Source organism: Solanum dulcamara, chromosome 8 (assembly GCF_947179165.1).
Source record: "Solanum dulcamara chromosome 8, daSolDulc1.2, whole genome shotgun sequence".
Classification (NCBI taxonomy): Eukaryota; Viridiplantae; Streptophyta; class Magnoliopsida; order Solanales; family Solanaceae; genus Solanum; species Solanum dulcamara.
In genome coordinates, this window is record NC_077244.1 from 14,246,368 (window position 1) to 14,263,903 (window position 17,536).

General features: G+C 41.3%; 1 protein-coding gene across 1 annotated transcript in view; it reads right to left on the reverse strand.

Moving 5' to 3' along the window:
* Window positions 1–16,410, reverse strand: part of LOC129899818 (uncharacterized) — a 39,387-nt gene extending 22,977 nt beyond the window's left edge. Inside the window, exons 1-7 of the mRNA XM_055974829.1 lie at window positions 15,201–16,410; window positions 12,298–15,143; window positions 11,763–12,102; window positions 10,457–10,610; window positions 10,346–10,412; window positions 10,066–10,290; window positions 9,564–9,579 (exon numbers count right to left, since the gene is read on the reverse strand). Coding sequence (XP_055830804.1) covers window positions 9,564–9,579; window positions 10,066–10,290; window positions 10,346–10,412; window positions 10,457–10,610; window positions 11,763–12,102; window positions 12,298–15,143; window positions 15,201–16,410 — 4,858 coding nt within the window. The remainder of the gene's footprint in view (window positions 1–9,563; window positions 9,580–10,065; window positions 10,291–10,345; window positions 10,413–10,456; window positions 10,611–11,762; window positions 12,103–12,297; window positions 15,144–15,200) is intronic.
* Between the last annotated feature and the right edge of the window lie 1,126 nt (window positions 16,411–17,536).

Sequence of the window (17,536 nt, forward strand, 5' to 3'; positions counted from 1 at the left end):
GTTACCAAGTTAAAGTCTGTGTTCTAGCCTACTCATGTTGACTTATTAGCTAAAGTTACCCCATTACAGTATATGGTCCAACTTACACGTGGTTAAATTCCTGATTCCCTAATAAATTTTTGGTTTAATTCTTTATCTACTCACGGCTGTGGGTTAAGGTGTTAGAGTTTAGAAATGGTTCAATTCAATTTTGGAAATGGTCATGCAATTGAAATCCTTTTGGTTCCGTTCATCTGTTCTCAGCTATTCTTGCCTCTGTCAGGCTTATTGAAGTGTCTGCAAGTGGTTACCCTTTATTTGTGCATGAGCATACCCATCGAGTTCATAGGAGCTCGGCGAAGTTAGTTAGATTCTTTCTCTTTGTTCGCTAGTACACTCGTGTAGATACCCGTATTTACTTTTTGTCCTATCTTTGGTTGTGATTACTTACTCGGATTTCAATTTACTTTTGCTTTTCTTGCTTAGTCGGCCTATGATGCATACTGGATGCCTAGTGTTTTGGTACTTATAATACACTCTACATCTATTTTCGTGAAACAAGTTTGAGTACTAGCTAGTGGTGTTGATTCGAGCTACCTACGATCCTGATCGAAGGCGAGGATGAGCACACTGCATTCTGGATTTACCCGTCTCCTTTTGTACATATATATTGCTTGTCTTTTCCTTTTTGAGACATCTCTATTTTCGCGGTCCACTTTTGGGACTTTTACTCTTTTATTAGTAGCTCTATACATGTGACTTCCAGGTTCAGGGAGGGATTTTTTTGTTTGTATATATATTTAGTTGTTTTCCCCCGTTTAGTGTATGCTCCTATTATTGCTTTACTAATTTAGGTTAAATTGTTGTTCTTCTACCTGACATCCCATTACTTCTAGTTTTGGGATATAGGTTGGCTTGCTTACTGGTGGGTCATAGTAGGTGCCATCATGACCTGAGAAATTGGGTCATGATAAGATGGTATCAGAGTCCCAGGTTCAGCAGTCTCACTTTTATAGAGCTAACATCTAGTAGAGTCCTATGGATTGGCATAGAGACGTTCGAGACTTATCCTCAGGAGGCTACATGATGTCTTTAGGAACATGTTTGTTTTGTATCATTATAGTGTAGTGTGTGTCTTGTTTATTTCTAGAAATCTCACTTGTTCCACTCTTTTATAGGATAGCTCGCATGCGCACTAGAGGTAGAGGCCGACCACGATGTTGTGGCAGGGCTGCAACACCAGCCTGAGAAAGAGAGCATACTCTGTATTCATAGGTGGAGAAACAAGTAGATCCAGTACACTAGCAGCCAGTGGGCCCAGGACCAGCCTAGCCACCTCCTGAGACAGCCACAAATTAGGACTTACAGGCGATGTTCACCAAGATTTTAGCTACCATTGAGGGTATGCAGTAGGCCCTACATCCTGCCGGTCTAGTATCGTAGGACCAGCCTATACCAGCGGCCCTAGTTGTTTGGCAGCCACCAACACCGGCCGCTCAGCTACATGATTTAGAGGGCATCATGCCACTCGAGGAGCAAAAGATGGTCGAGATGTTTCTTAGACTATCGGCGCCGAGATTTTTTTGGGATAGGTTTCTTACTTGTCGGGAACAGCTACAGTCCTTGGGTTTAGTAGAGTTGAGAGGAGCTAACTTCACTACTTATCAATTAGATGGTCCCGCCAGGAAGTGGTGGCATACCTACTTAGAGACCAGGACACTAGGTCTCCATCGGTCACATGGACTGAGTTTTCAGAGGCCTTCTTAGCCCAGATTATCCCTAGGAAATTCAAAGATTATTTTCGAGATCAGTTTTTATGGTTGGAGAAGGGCTCTAAGATAGTATCATAGTATAAGGCCCAATTCCATGATCTCTCTAGGCATGCCACCATAATATTACTTACCGAGGAAGAGTGAATTCGAAGCTTCGTCAGGGGATTAAGGCTCCAGCTTTGGATTGAGACTCAATCTTTAGTGTGAGCGAGCCACTGATTTATGGAGGTGGTACACTATTCCCTCACGCTTGAGTAGCTCTATCGTGAGGCCCAAGGGGTCAGCAGCAAGAGAGCTAAATAGGAGAATAGCCATAATGGGCACCGCTTTAGACCTCGGGAGTCCTATGATAGATCTCGCTAGAGATTTTAGTCAGTTCAGTTTAGTCTCCCCTTCCAGGCCTCTCTTTAGACTTCAAAGAGTGATCACCATTATTAGATTGGTTCTCGTGCCGGTGCGATTCAAGGCCGAGGTAGTTCACAGATGAATTCTTCCGACCAAGGTGGCTGACCTCTTGCTTCCAGCCGACATTCCCAGGGGTGCTATGAGATCGGGGAGATAGATCATTAGTCCTATGAGTTCCCTTAGAGAAGTCTAGCTTTCTAGCTCTACAAGTAGGTAGATCACCAGCACCAGCACCTCTAGTTAGAGGTGGAGGACAGGGCTAGGACCGTAGAGGTGGTCATCAGAGTGCACGAAGAGGTCTTTAAGGAGGAAGGTCAGGAGGAAGAGTCGATGCACAGGGTAGGGGAGCCCAAGTTCATTTCTATACATCTCCAACTAGAGCAGATGCTTAGGCCTCGGACGATGTGATCACATGTATGGTTTTATTATGCCATCAGCCCGTATCCACATTATTTGATCCGTACTCCACATATTCTTATATATCTATTTATTGTACCCTTCGACTGGATATGATCCAAGAGACATTAGTTGAGCTGTTGAATATTTCGACCCTGGTAGGTGATTATTTAGTAGTAGATCAGATCTTTAAATTCTATGTGGTGTTATTCAGGGGATAACACTAGCGTTGATCTTATTTTACCTGATATGGTGGATTTTTAATTGTTTCTAGGCATGGACTGGTTATTCTATCATGTGCGGTCTTGGATTGCTATGCCAAGACCATTACCTTAGCCATGCCTCATATTTTATCGGTGATGTGGCATGGCTCTTGTAGTCACACGCCAAGTGGGGTGATCTTTTTTGTTCAGGACCAGAGGGTAGTGGCTAGTGGTTGTTTGGCATGCTTAGCTTATGTTAGAGATATGAGTAGGGAGAGCCCTACAGGTTATTCAATACTTACCGTTTGAGAGTTTACAGATGTGTTTCCTGTCGATCCGCTTGGACTCTCTCCTCACCACAATATTTACTTCTCTATTGATGTAGATTCGGTTACTCATCCTATTTACATCCCACCATACTGTATGGACCCTGCAAAGCTCAATGAGCTTTGTGTTCAGCTTTATGATCTCTTGAATAAGGTATTCATTCGGCCTAGTATATCACTTTAGGGTGCCCTTATCCTATTCGTTAAGAAGGATGGTACTATATGGTTGTTCATTAATTACAAAAAGTTGAACAAGGTGACACTGAAGAACCATTACCCCATGCTTAGAATTGATGACCTATTCAACCAACTTCAGGGTGCCATGGTGTTTCCTAAGATCGATTTGAGATTCATCTACCACTAGTTGAGGATTAGGGTAGAGGACCTCTCTAAGACTGCATTCATGACTCGTTACTGCCACTAGAGTTCTTAGTGATGCCTTTTGGGTTGACTAACGCCCTTTCTGTGTTCATAGACTTGCTGACCCGAATGTTTAGGCCATACTTGGACTCATTTGTCATAGTATTCGTCGATGACATACTGGTATACTCGTGGAGAAGGAAGGCGCATGAGCAACATTAGAGAGTAGTGCTCCAAACGTTTAGAGATCAGTGGCTTTATGCCAATTTCTCAATGTTTGAGTTTTGTCTTGAGTCCATAAAATTCTTAGGGAACGTGATATCCAAAGATGGCATTATGGTGGATCCAACAAAGATTGAGTCTATTTGTGATTGGGCCAGGCCCACATCTGTGACTGAGATTTGTAGCTTTATCAAATTGGTAGGGTACTACATGCATTTTGTTGAGGTGTTTTCTATTGTATCGGCATCCCTAACTCGATTGACACATCAAGATGCCCCATTTGTGTGGTTGGAGGTGAGAAGATCTTCCTGAAGCTCAAGAAGTTGCTTACCACCGCTCCTATATTGATTCTTCTAGTTGAAGGCAAGGGATTCACCATTTATTATGATGCATTCAACATTTGTTTGGGTTGTGTGCTAATGCATCAGAGCCGGGTTATTTCTTATGCTTTGAGGTAGCTTAAGCTATACAAATGCATCTTCCTCACTCATGACTTTGAGTTGGTGGCAGTATTTGTTGCACTTAAGATCTGGAGGCACTGCCTATATGGAGTTCGATGTGAGATTTACACTGATCAGGGGAGCCTTTAGTACATTATGAGCCAAAGGGATTTTAATTTAAGGAAGCTCAACTAGATTGAACTCATAATGGACTATGACCTCTCTATTCTCTACCATCCGGGCAAGGCGAATATAGTAGTGGACGCCTTGAATCGAAAGGCAGTGAGTATGGGTAGTCTAGCCTTTCTTTCTACTATAGGGAGACCATTAGCTTTGGACATCCAGTCCTTAGCTAACTGGATGATTTGACTTGGTATTTATGATTCCCAGTGCGTGTTAGTTTATGTGGGAGCTCATTCATCTCTATTGGACAGGATTCGCAGCTATCAGTTTGAGGATGAGGATTTTGATACACTTTGAGATCAGGTTTTGGGAGGTGACACTGGCCGAGCTACCTTAGATTCAGATGGATTTTTGAGTTTTGGTAGTCGACTTTGTATTTTGAGAGTAGGGGGCTTCATTCAGATGATCCTTAGTGAGGCCCATGACTCCAGATATTCTATCCATCCGGGCACCGCTAAGATGTATCGTAACTTGAGGCAGCAATATTGGTGGTGTGACATGAGGAGAGATATTTTGAATTATGTGTCACATTATTTGAGTTATCAGTAGGTTGAAGCCTAGAATTTGAGGCCTGGTGGCGAGTTTCAGAGATTACCCATTTCCTAGTGGAAATGGGAGTGAATCACCATGGATTTTATTTTGGGATTTCCTCGCACTTCTTGTGGTCTTGATAGCATTTGGGTCATCTTGGATCGATTTACCAAGTCAACACACTTCCTTCCCATTCATACATCCTGTAGTGATACGAGGTTGTCCTGTATTTACATTCGAGAGGTGGTTCACTTTCATGGTGTGCCTATTTCTATCATCTAAGACCGGGGCTCACAATTCACATCTAGATTTTGGAGGAATTTTTAGGAGGAGTTGGGTACCCGTGTCAACCTTAGCATAGCTTTTCACCTGCAGACTGATAGTCAGTGTGACACCCCAGAATTGTTTTCGCAAAGACTCGAATATTTCTTCACGTGTGGGTAGACTCGGACCGGAGGACTAGTAATTCTACACATGAGTTAGGATTAATTCCTAAGTATTTGAAGTGTGTTAGTTATGTTTAGGGGTCATAAGAGATCTCTAACACATAGTCGAGTCCAAAGAACTCCATTCGATTAAGTTTTCGGACGAGTTAGTATAAGAGTCAACTTCAAATGACTATATCTCCTAGGATATAAAGAACTGGGTGGTCCATGACTTACCAAATTAAAGGTATTTGCGTCCTCTTTCCAACTCCATCAAGATTGCAATTTTTTGAGTTCGGAGTCAAAAGTTATGGCCATTTTACTACAGACTAGTACTGCAGGAATTTCATGCCTGGGCGAAATTTAGGCTTGGCGCTCCAGTGGCGCCCCACGCCACTATAGCGCCAGAAAACAGCCTCAGTAGTTTGGGGCTTGGCACGACGCTCCAATATTAGATGTACAGGGTTTTAAGCCTATTTTGTCTTGGCGCTGCAGTGGCGCGACGCGCCACTATAGCGCCAGCAAGGTTTTTGCCCAATTTTTCAGATTTTTGAAGAGGGGCAACTTGGACTTTTCCCTTATTATATATACCCTATCCTTGAATGTTTTGGGACCATTTTTCAGTCCTCCCTCTCTCTAAAAAGCCCTAAAATTTTCCCTCTCTTCTTCTTCTTCTTCTTCTCCAAATCCTTCTCGAACAAAGATTGCCTTCAAGAGCTTCAAGAATTCAAGCCTTCCATTGAAGACCTAACATCAAGGTTTCTTCAAAGTCTTCAAACAAGATATGTAAGTCTAACCTAAAATATGTATTGAGTTCTTCCATATGCCCTTAGATGTGTTGGTTAGGAGTTATGAAAGAGTTGCACCTTCTAGAAAGGTTTTCTTGAAAGTTTTCCCTAAACTATGGAATGGTTTTAGATACAAATGGTTGATTGATGATTTTAATGACTTGAGTTACTAAATAGTTATTTTTCATATTATTAACTACAAATGTATTCTTGTATATAGATTTATAGGTATTGACGATAATATTGAGTTGAGTTTTGTTGAGAGTATGGGTTCATGTTTCATTCACATGAACCCAAGATGAGATTTCTTGTCATAAAGGTCTTGAGGTTGAGATGGATAGTTGTGTGTATATATGTATTGGTTGGAATGAAAAGAATGAATTGGTTAGTTAAGATTGTCTCTTTGCTTCTATAAAATGAACATAGGACAAAATAAGGATTTTGGAGTAGCTGTTTGATGATTGATGTGATGATGATACTCGACAATGATGTGATGATAATGTTTGATAATGATGTAAATGATAATAAATGATGATGATGTGATGATGATGTTTTGATGACAATATGAGTGATGACGTGAATGTTACTTATTTAATATGTGTAGAATGATTGATGAAGAGGTATATTGATGAGAATGTTATGTGATGGAGCGGATTGGAGTCTAATATGATTATGTGATATGTGATTTGCATAATCTGAGTTGATTGGAGTCTTATGAGTATTTTGAAAATAAAGGATCTTTTGAGAAGGAGTTTTAAATAAATGATTTGTGAGCATTTTTGCATAAACTATTTATACACTATTTTTGAGTTTAAGAAATGATTATTTTCATCTATGATTTAAAAAGAGTTTAAGCATGAGTTGAGTTTGAGGAGTCTTTTAATTATTTTGAACACGAGTATTTTGATTATAAATGAGTTGAGCATTTTTACTTGTTAATATGTCTTATTAATCTCTTTAACCATGTGATTATGTTACATAAGTCAATTTTCTTTAATATGTTATTCCACTTGAGTTGTTGGGCTAAATGCCATAGAGTTGTGATGAGTCTTGAGGAGATGTCATAAATGCTTATCTAAATGAGGCTTGATTGAGTTGATTTGAGGATGGAATTGACGAGTGGACAAGGTCCTAAATGAGACTTGCCATTATGACTTAATTGGGTTGAAATGAGAACAGAGTTGATGAGGTGGTAATGTTCCACATGAAACTAGCCGTGAGGGCTTGTTTGAGATGATTGGTGGGAGTTTTATGACCATGGAGTCATGGGAGGAGTATCGAGCACTGAGGTGTGTGAGATTACAGTCCATACTCAAACCCCAGAAACTACGCCGCCAACATAGGTAGGGATAGAACCGTTAAAGTCAGATGCTTCTCGTGGGATCGAACCGTTAAAGTTGGATGTTTCCCATTTTTTTATTGTCCTGAAATGATAGGACTTGACTAATCAATGGTATCAATGATTAGGTAGGCGTTCATGCCCTGGAAAGGTATGGGAGGATGTGGTAACGACGTCTGATTGTTGTACTATCACTGGCTCATAGGTGATAGTTGTCGGATAAGAGAAACTCCCATTTAGGTCTTGATAGTGCTCCGAGTCAGTTGAGTTGAGTGGTTTACGAGTTGGTCCTGTCTAAACTATTTCTTCTTAGACTTAGGACATTTGAGTGAGTTGTTATATGCTTATGAGTTAGTCTTGTCTAAACTATTTCTTGTTAGACTTAGGACACTTGAGTGAGTTGTTACATATTTATTGAGTTGAGTCCTTTGAGTTGATTGTTGAGTTGAGGGTATATGATCGGGTTGGGTTAGATGAGTGGTGATTGGATTATGCATGATTGGATAGATATATGATTCGATTGGATTAGATGATATATGATTGACTTCGAGCTAACAATATATGATCGAATTAGATTGAATAATTTGATTGAACTGTATTGTGTATGATTGGATTGGACTGTATGGTATATGATTGGTCTTTGTCAAAAAATGTATTATTACTTTAGACTTATGACGCCTTGTTGAGTCTCTCTTATCTTTATGATTTGAGATATTTGGACCGCTTCTATTCTTCCTTAAGGTATGTTTCATTCTGCTATATTACATACTCGTACATTCCACGTACTGACGTCCATTTGGACCTGCATCGTTTCATGATGCAGAGAAAGGTTTAAGAGATCGTCAATAGGAGCATCATTCGGGATCTATTTCACACTCAGCGTATTGGTGAGTCCTCCCCTACATTCGGAGGACACCGCTCATGTAATCTTGCATCGAGTTAGCCTTTTCATTTTGAGTTGAGGTAGCCGTGAACCTGTTATTTAGATAGTAATGATAGAGGCTTCATAGACTAGATAGTAAAGGGTCAATTGAGTATTTCTTTCCTTAAATTATTCTTGTCAAACTATTTTTTATGACAAATATTAGAGTTGATTTGTTGGCCCATGGCCTTTATTCTTTGAGTTAGATTGATGTTTTGAGTTGTCCACCGAATATTCTCTTTATTTTTTTTATCTTCTGCTGATTGAATGAAGGAACGGATGTGTGATCAGACTATGTGGTTCGCTTGGGAGACAGAAATGGTTTCTGAGTGTCGATTACGTCTAGGGTACCCTCCCAGGGCGTGACAAATATGGTATCAGAGCACAGAGTTCAAGTGTCCTAGGGAGTCTATGAAGCCGTGTCTAGTAGAGTCTTGCTTATGGGTGTGTTGTGCACCACACTTATAATCGGGAGGCTATAGGACATTAAGAATTTGTTTCCCTTCTTTCATATTCTGAGTTCGTGCGATAGAGTTTTTTTTTTTTTTTTTTTTTTTTATGGGAACAGACCCTACACGAGGCTCCCACCTCTCGTGCACAGTCAGGGGTTAAGCAACACCCCCAAGCCTTAACATAAATAATCAAAATAAAAATACAAGGAGGGGGACATAAACCTTACCTCCGATCCTATGGTGGTTCATAAGTCGGCTAACATATTAAGGTCGGCTAACTCATCCCCGATACAAAAAAGAGACTAACTATAACTAGAAAGCAGTAAACCTGTGAGAGGACTCCTCCCGGTACAATTTAACTATGAAAGCATAAATGAGGGAGACTCTCCCCTTCCATGAGAAAATGGAAAGTAACCTACACTAGTCCTATTCCAACTATGCTACATACCAGACATAGCTTCATTGAAGAAGAACAAGTATACGAAACTTCTATCTCGCATGGGATGGGAAATTTTTTTCATCTTTGCTCTTTTTAGTCTTGTCGTACCAAGTAAGTCCAGGTGAAGTATGCCTTTGTTGTGGAGAATCTGTTGTTGCTGATGCTGTTGAACTTTATCTTTCAAGTCTGCACCTTCAGTTTCAGCTCTATGGTTGAATTGTTGTTTGGTGTGTGGTTGAGCAGTTGTTTGGTGTTGTGTTCCCACAGTATGTATATGAAGTTGATGGAGATGTAACATGTTACAGCTACTCATGATAGTGTTGTTGGTTCTTGGATGTTTTCTATGAGGTTGTTGGAGTTCCATCTTAGTTCCACTATTGCCTGTATCTCCAACAACCTGCACAAACAAACAAGTAAACAAACAAGCAAACACACAATTCCAAGAGCAGTTCCAACAGTTCTGAATGTGGTGCCATTCCTCTGTTGCAGCTGGCTTCCTCAAATTCTGTATTTGCAATATTGAGAGACTCCCATATGTTGTTTGATGTTGTTGGTTGTTGCAATGTGTCAGTTCAGCAGCTTCCATGTGTAGGAGTTCTTTAGTATACCTGCACAAGCAACTAAAAGGAAAGCATACAAACCTGCCAATCTGCAGGTTGCTGGAGCTTGCATTTTGGACTTGTAAGTGCTCCTTGTGTACTGCAGATTGTTGGAGCTCATTTGGTGTATCAAAGCTCATCAATAATCCTATACTTAATGGGCTTAAAGTTGCCACCTGTAGGCAGCTTCTTGTTTCCTTCAATGGAGAGATGAGCAGCTCCTTTGAAGGTATTTTATGTGCCTGCACATAACAAATGCAATGGGGCTGCTGCAGCTTAGTTACAGATGTTACAGGGATGGTGTAGGAGAGCTGTTGCAGGTTCTGCATCAAGGAATTTCGCATGAGAGTAGTGTTGGTGTGTTGGTGAGTTCCTAAGCTACCAGCTTGTTGTCTCCTCAGTTCAGAATGTGAAATGGGGATTAATTCTCTAAAGCAGTCCCAAATATCCCTCTTGGCTGCAAGGATGCTGATGCTGGTTGCAACCCCTCTTGTTGATTGTGTTTGTAGCTGCAGTTTCAAGTTTCTTTCATAGTTAAGGAACTTGTTGGAGCATGGTTCACACAAAAGAAGGCCCTCTCCTGTGATCTGGTTCAGGTTGCTTGTGTGTGGCTCCCCAATAGTTATTGCACCTAGACAAAAACAATCAAAGGAATACAGACAACCAAACAAGTACCAAAAACAAAAGGGGGCTCCATTTCTGCACAATCCTTTTGTTTCAGTCATGGAGAGTCCTGTAACAGTGAAGTGCTCCATCCTGCCCCTGCTGTATGCAGCACTCATAGCTGGCCCTCCAACTGTGGATTGATATGTTGCATTTGTACAATTTCCTGCATAGTCAAGAAGTAGAAGGAAAGGAAAGAAAATGAAAAAGACTACTCTAATCCTAGGTAGGAAATAGCCAAACAGACAGCAGGATGCTCCTTGTGCAGTGGTCTTGGAGATTATATTTGATGTGATGGTTGTATCTGTGATGTATTCTATGTAGTTGTTGTCAATGCATGTTGATGAATCAATCCAGCAACCTGCACCAATACAACAAACAACCAAAAACAAAAAAGGATTTGCACCAGCTAGCAAAAAGGAAAGGTCCTCCAAGAGTGCTTTGGAGTCTGTCAGAATTTTCAACGACGCTCGACTAACGTCTCCAATTATCCAATTGAGTTGAAACTTCTTGAGATATATCCAAACAGCCCTTTCTTTAGTTCTGCAAGGTTTGGAGACTTTTTGCCCAAGTTGGAAAAAAGGCCCTCTCTTTAGGCTTAAGGCAGCTGAAATTTTCAATGTCGCTCGCCTAACGCCTCCAATTGTCCGTTTGGGCTGAAACTTCTTGGGCCTTGTCAATATATTATTTTCTGAAACCTTGCAAAGACTGGAGCCATTTGGACAGGTCCTCATGCTGCATCTCACCCTGCATATGCTGCCCTGCTGAAGCTTAGATGTTGCAGGGTGGTTGGAAGTTGTATTTGTGCTTTTCTCTATGTATTTGTTGTTAAAGGATGTTGATACATCACTCCAGGCACCTGAAATAATACAACAACCAAAAACAAACAAAACAAGGCTTGCACAAACTAGCAAAAATGAAGGGACCTCAGTAAGAGCTTTGAAGACTATTATCTTTTTCCAAGTCGCTCGACTAACGTCTCCAATTCTCTGTTTGGCCTGAAACTTCATGAGATTTGCATATATGGCCTTTTCTTTATCCCTGCAAATTTTGAGGGCTTGACTCCCAAGCTGGAGCTTCCAATTACCAAGTTTCTCTCTCTTTAGGCTTAGGACTGCTAATTTTTTCCAGGTCGCTCGCCTAACGTCTCCAATTATCCTTTTGAGCTGAAACTTGTTGGGCCTTTCCAAATTAGTATATGATGCAATCCTGCAAAAGTTGGAGGTGTTTGGACATGTCCACTTGGTACAAATCACCCTGCACCAACAAACAGAAAAACACACAGGCAAGTGATTCTGCAGGTTATAATAGCTACTACTATTGTCTTGTATGTGTTCCCTGAAAGTTGCAGGTTTTTGACTTTGTTGCTGGAGGATGTTGTTGTTGATAAAGGTAAGAGGCAGGCTGAAATTGCAGTACAAAGGACTCCTTATGCATGATCCTGTGTTCTTGCATCCTTTAACAGCCATCCAAAGAGGGGTTGCATCAATTGGATTTGGCAAACTTCCATTTGTAGTTTGTTGCATCCTGCTATTGCTGCACCATGGGGCACCTAAATTTGTTTCTCCACTGGTGGACTGATGAGTTGTAGGTTTGTATGTACCTGCACATACAACAGAGATAGGAAAAGAAAGAAGAAATAATGCTCTATTCCTTACCTGTAGAGGCAAGGTTTTATGTCTAAAAAAGCAATAAGTAGAGGAGACTTTCCTCTTTACAATAGTCCTAATTATAGGATCTTCAAGGTAGCTGTAATTATACATATCTAAGTTGAAGATCAAATTAGAACAATAATAAGGCAGTTGTCAGGGGGGCTTCTTAATCCTTTTGAGTCTCCTTCTTCTGAAATTTGCCATTCCCAGCATGTCTAGCTCCATGAGGGCTCTGGCCTCTTTGGGAAGATCCTGCTTGTTGAAGTAGAGCTCAGGAACAGAGCATTTGTGGCTGTGTTTGGACAAGCTATCAGTTGTGGAATTGGCTTCCCTGAAGGTGTGGTTGCAGCTGAATTCTTGGAATTGGTTGATGATGTTATTGAGCTTGTCCAGCAGCTCTTTAATGGACCATGGAGGCTTTGCTTCCTGTTGCAGCCATTTGAGAAGTAATTGGGAATCAACCTCCAGTATGACTTGATTGTAGCCAAGATGAAGGCACCAAGAGAGACCAAAGATAGCAGCTTTGATCTCTGCTTGATTGTTAGTTCTAGATCCTAAGGGGATTGCATAAGCAAACATGAGATCACCAGATGCATTCCTAAGGATTCCTCCTCCTCCAATGTTGTCAGGATTGGTGAGAGCACTGCCATCAGTGTTCAGCTTCACCAAATGGTCAGTTGGTTTGGACCAGCATACAGGGAAGACCTTGATATCATGGTAGCATTGCTCAACCAAGAGAACCAGGTCCCTCCAGTTGTTGGGCCAGTTGATATAAGGAAAAGCACTGTGCAGCAAGTGGGAAGTGTCTTTAAAGACAGAGAACTTTACTCTTGCAAGGTTAGAATGCTTTCCTCCATATTTTGAAGCACATCTATTCTTCCAGAGGTTCCAGCATATGAAGATAGGGAGTGCTTGTATCATGAGCTTATGAGCCTCATTCCTGCATTTAGAGGTCCACCATCTCATTAACAAATTTCTGAGAGGTGTGTACTCCCTGCTTATGCCCACAGAGTCAGCAAATATACTCCAAGTACTCCTGGCAAATGCTCCTGCAACAAAGATATGGTCTATAGTGTCTTGTCCAGGTCTGTAGCAGCAAAAGCATTGTGAAGGAGAGTGTCCAAAGCTGGTTATTTTCTCATTGGTTGGTAACTTTCCCCTAAGGGCTCTCCAAACAAGAAAGGAACATTTGAAAGGTATGAATTGATGCCAGGTATTGTAGTTAATCCTGGTTTTGGGTTTCTTGTCTCTGATGATATTCCAAGCAGAAGAACAGCTAAACTCCCCATTGTTGTTTAATGTCCAGCATGGTTGGTCCTGCTGGAGGGGTTGGTAATTGATGTGAGTAGCAAGAATATGAGACACCATCTGTGGAGGGGCCTGCTGGATGAGAAGATCAGTGTTCCATTGTCCATTGTCCATGAAGGCTGAAACAGTGGTGTTGTTAAGCCTGCAGCTGTTGTTGTTGAATTGGGCTAAAGGACCCACTCCCAACCAGTTGTCCCACCAAAAGAGGCAAGAGCCAGACTGTATTTGCCATTGGATGTGAGGCTCAACTTTGTGCTTGTTCTTCATAAGATGCTTCCATATCAAAGATTGTCCAGTGTGCCATTTCTTGGTGATGGGATTGGATCTTTGGCAGTACTTTGCTTTGGTAAAATCTCCCCATAGTGAGTTCTTAGTTCTAAAAGTCCACCACTGTTTATATTGGAAAGACTTGGCCACATCAGAGATTTGTCTAACACCAATACCACCTTCATCATAGGGGTAGCTAAGGTTTTTCCAGGAAGACCAGTGGTACTTCCTCTTGTCATTCTTCCACCCCCAGAAGAAGTTTGCAGTGATACTCTGAATCTGTTTGAGAATGGTTACAGGAGGGGAGCTAGCTGACAGCAGGTGGATGGGGAGTGCTTGGATGACATGTTTAACCAAAGTGACTCTGCCTCCATAGTTGAGGATCTTAGCCTGCCACCCTGTTATTCTATTCACCACCTTGGCAATCAAATCAGAGTAATATATGAGCTTTTGTCTACCAATGTAAAGAGGGCACCCCAGATAAGGGATAGGGCTATCCTTTTGCCTGAAGCCAGTGACCTTCTTAATTCTTCTTATAGTAGAATTGAAGGCATTAGAAGGGACCATGAACTGGATCTTGTCTCTGTTGATCATCTGACCAGAGGTACTCTCATAAGTGTGCAAGGTTTCCATAATGAGTTGCAAAGTTTGGGCTCTCCCAGAAGAAAAGATGATAACATCATCTGCAAAGCTGAGATGATTAATTTGAGGCCCCCTCTTTGCCATGAAGAAACCCTGATAATTAGGATGATGATGGAGATTGTTCAGGAGTCTAGATAAAACTTCAGCCCCAAGGATGAACAGAGAGGGAGAAAGAGGGTCCCCTTGCTTCAGACCTCTTGTGGAGTGAAAAAAACCATGTCTTGAGCCATTGATAATGATGGAATACCAATTGTGAGACATAATTCTCCATACCATATCAATGAACCCTTCTCCAAAGCCCATTTTCCTCAAGACCAAACAGATATAGGACCAAGAGACTCTATCATAGGCCTTGGCCATGTCCAGCTTAATGACCACATTACCACCTACATTAGGCTTCTTAATTTGGTGAATGATTTCTTGAGCTAGCATGATGTTCTCAGAGATACTCCTATTTTTAACAAAACCAGATTGGTTAGGGGAAATAAGAGTAGGAAGAGTAGGTGCTAGTCTGAGGCATAAAAGCTTGGAAATAATCTTATTGGTAAAGTTGTTAAGGTTAATAGGCCTGAATTCTGAGAGCTTGGTTGGATGGCTTACTTTTGGGAGTAAAACCAAACAGGTATGAGTATAGTACTTAGGCAATGTTTGACCATTAAAGAAAGAAAGGACCACTCTGAATAGATCTTCTTTGATGATCTCCCAGCACTCCTGAAAAAACTTACCATTCATTCCATCAGGGCCAGCTGCTGAGTTGGGGTTCATAGAGAAGACCACAGTCCTCAGTTCCTCCAAGGTGGGGAGAGCTTGGAGGTCCCTGTTTTGATCATCTGTGACAAGCTTAGGAATACATTGAAGGGCATCCTCCTAAATATGAGTGTCTTCACCAGTGAAAATGTTCTGGAAATGATCACAAGCAGCCCTGGCTATGTCATCATCCCCTTGCAACCAGTTACCTTCATCATTTTGAATCCTATGGATGAAGAGTTTCCTTCTTCTTCCTCTGATGATTGCATGAAAGTACTTGGAGTTCTTGTCCCCCTCTTTGAACCATTGCAACTGAGTCTTTTGTTTGAGCATGGAGTCCTCCAACTTAAGATATCTAATATACTCAGCATTGATGGCATGAAGATTGGCTCTACATTCCTCAGAGTTAAGAAGAATCAGATCCTCCTCAGCTTGTCTAACCTTGGCTTCATACTCTTTCACCTTAGCATAGATGTCCCCAAACTGCATCCTGGACCACCTACTAAAAGTATTAGATAATCTCTTCATTTTCTGATGAAAACACCACATGGGATTACCCTCAATGTTCCTGTTCCAGCAGTTGCTAACAGTATCCATGAAGGAGTGGTGGTCTGTCCAACAATTCATGAATTTAAAATACTTGATGTGGTGTTGATGGTGCTCAGTGAACTCTAATAGGAGAGGGCAATAGTCAGAGCCAACAGTAGGTAAGTGAGTGATAGTAGTCTGAGGCATCACTTCCAGCCATTTGTCATTGACCATACCTCTATCTAATCTCTTCCAGATTCTAAAGAAGATACCTCTCTGATTAGACCAAGTGTATTTCTGTCCAGAGAATCCCAAATCCTGAAGACCACAGGCTTGAATGATGCTTATGAACTCCAAGCTCTTTCTCATATTGTAGGTAACACCCCCTAGTTTCTCTTCAGGTTCAGTGATAACATTGAAGTCACCTAAGGTACACCAAGGTAGGGTTGTATTTGAGTGCTGCAACATGCTATCCCATAAGGGTCTTCTGAGATGATCTTTGCATTTTGCATAGACAAATGAAACTCTGAATTGGTTTGGATTCCTTACATGGAAGATTTCACAAGTATTCACCTGTTCCCCATTTTCCAGAATCCTACAATCCACATCTTTGTTCCAAAACAACCAAATCTTACCATTTGGGTTGCTAATAGCATTGTCCATGTTAAGCTGGTTTCTGAACTGATAAATTTGAGAGCTATCAGAAAAAGGTTCCAGGATAGCAAATAAGGAAATCTGATGGATACTCTTCAGGGATTGAAGTCTTTCCATGACACCCTGGGTATTAATACCCCTCACATTCCAACTGAGAATACTACTCATTGGGAAACTTTGGAGGTGTAGAGTCTAGTGTTTGGTCTGCCCTTGGGGGCAGAGTTCACAGGGCTATTTGGTTGGAAGTTTGTTCTGTGAGCACCCCTTGGAGAGAGTCCCTGAGGCTTAAGAGGTGTATATGAAACATTATAGATTTGAATGAGGCTCTAAATTTGTGAGTCGCTTTGAGTGACTAGTTAGTGTCCTTTAGTTGATGCCTTTAAGCTAAGGGGGAGATGATGGGGTAATGAGCCAAAGTAAGTCTTGAGCTTCCGATAGTGATGAGTTGGCCAAGATGATAGTGGACGGAGTTGAGCGAGAGTAGATGAGGGAGAGTGAGTGCTTCCCAATTGTGATAGTTGTGTTGTAATTGTCTAGTTGAGGATAAATGTGTGGAGGAGGAGTGAGATGAGTCCTTGTGATGAGCAATAGATAGGTAAGAGTATGTTATTGTGTCTCCGGGAAAGAGCTCATACGATGATGAGGGTATAAGTGTTAAAGTAAGCTCGAGAACTCTTAGATATGAATGAGGTAGTTAGAGAGATAAGCTTGAGTGTATGGTTGTCACTGTGAGAGTGATGGTAGTAGACTAATGATTGAATCTGGGGGAAACATTGGAGGTACGTGAAGGATGTTATGAGGCTTGGAAAGGAGAGGAAGTTCGGACACCGATATATTAACCTCATGAAATGGTGAAGAGGATTGGAAATGTCGCTCGTGAATTGGAATTCGACGGTTGAGTATGTAGATATTTGAATGATTCGGTTGATGGAGTTTCGATGTTTTATTCGTGCCAAATGATGAGAATGATGAAGGTGATGTCCCTATTCCTGAGTCGAAATAATTTGTCTATTCTAGAGTTTGAATAGCCAATTGTCTAAATTGCTCGATTGGTTGATTTGATTGAGTTTCGATTTTTATTCAAGCCTTAAGTCCACCATTGGTTTACTCATCATTCGAGGACGAATGATTCCAAGGGGGAGATAATGTGACACCCCGGAAATTTTTTCGCAAAGACTCAAACATTTCTTCACGTGTGGGTAGACTCGGACCGGAGGACTCGTAATACTACACATGAGTTAGGATTAATTCCTAAGTATTTTAAGTATGTTAGATGTGTTTAGGGGTCATAAGG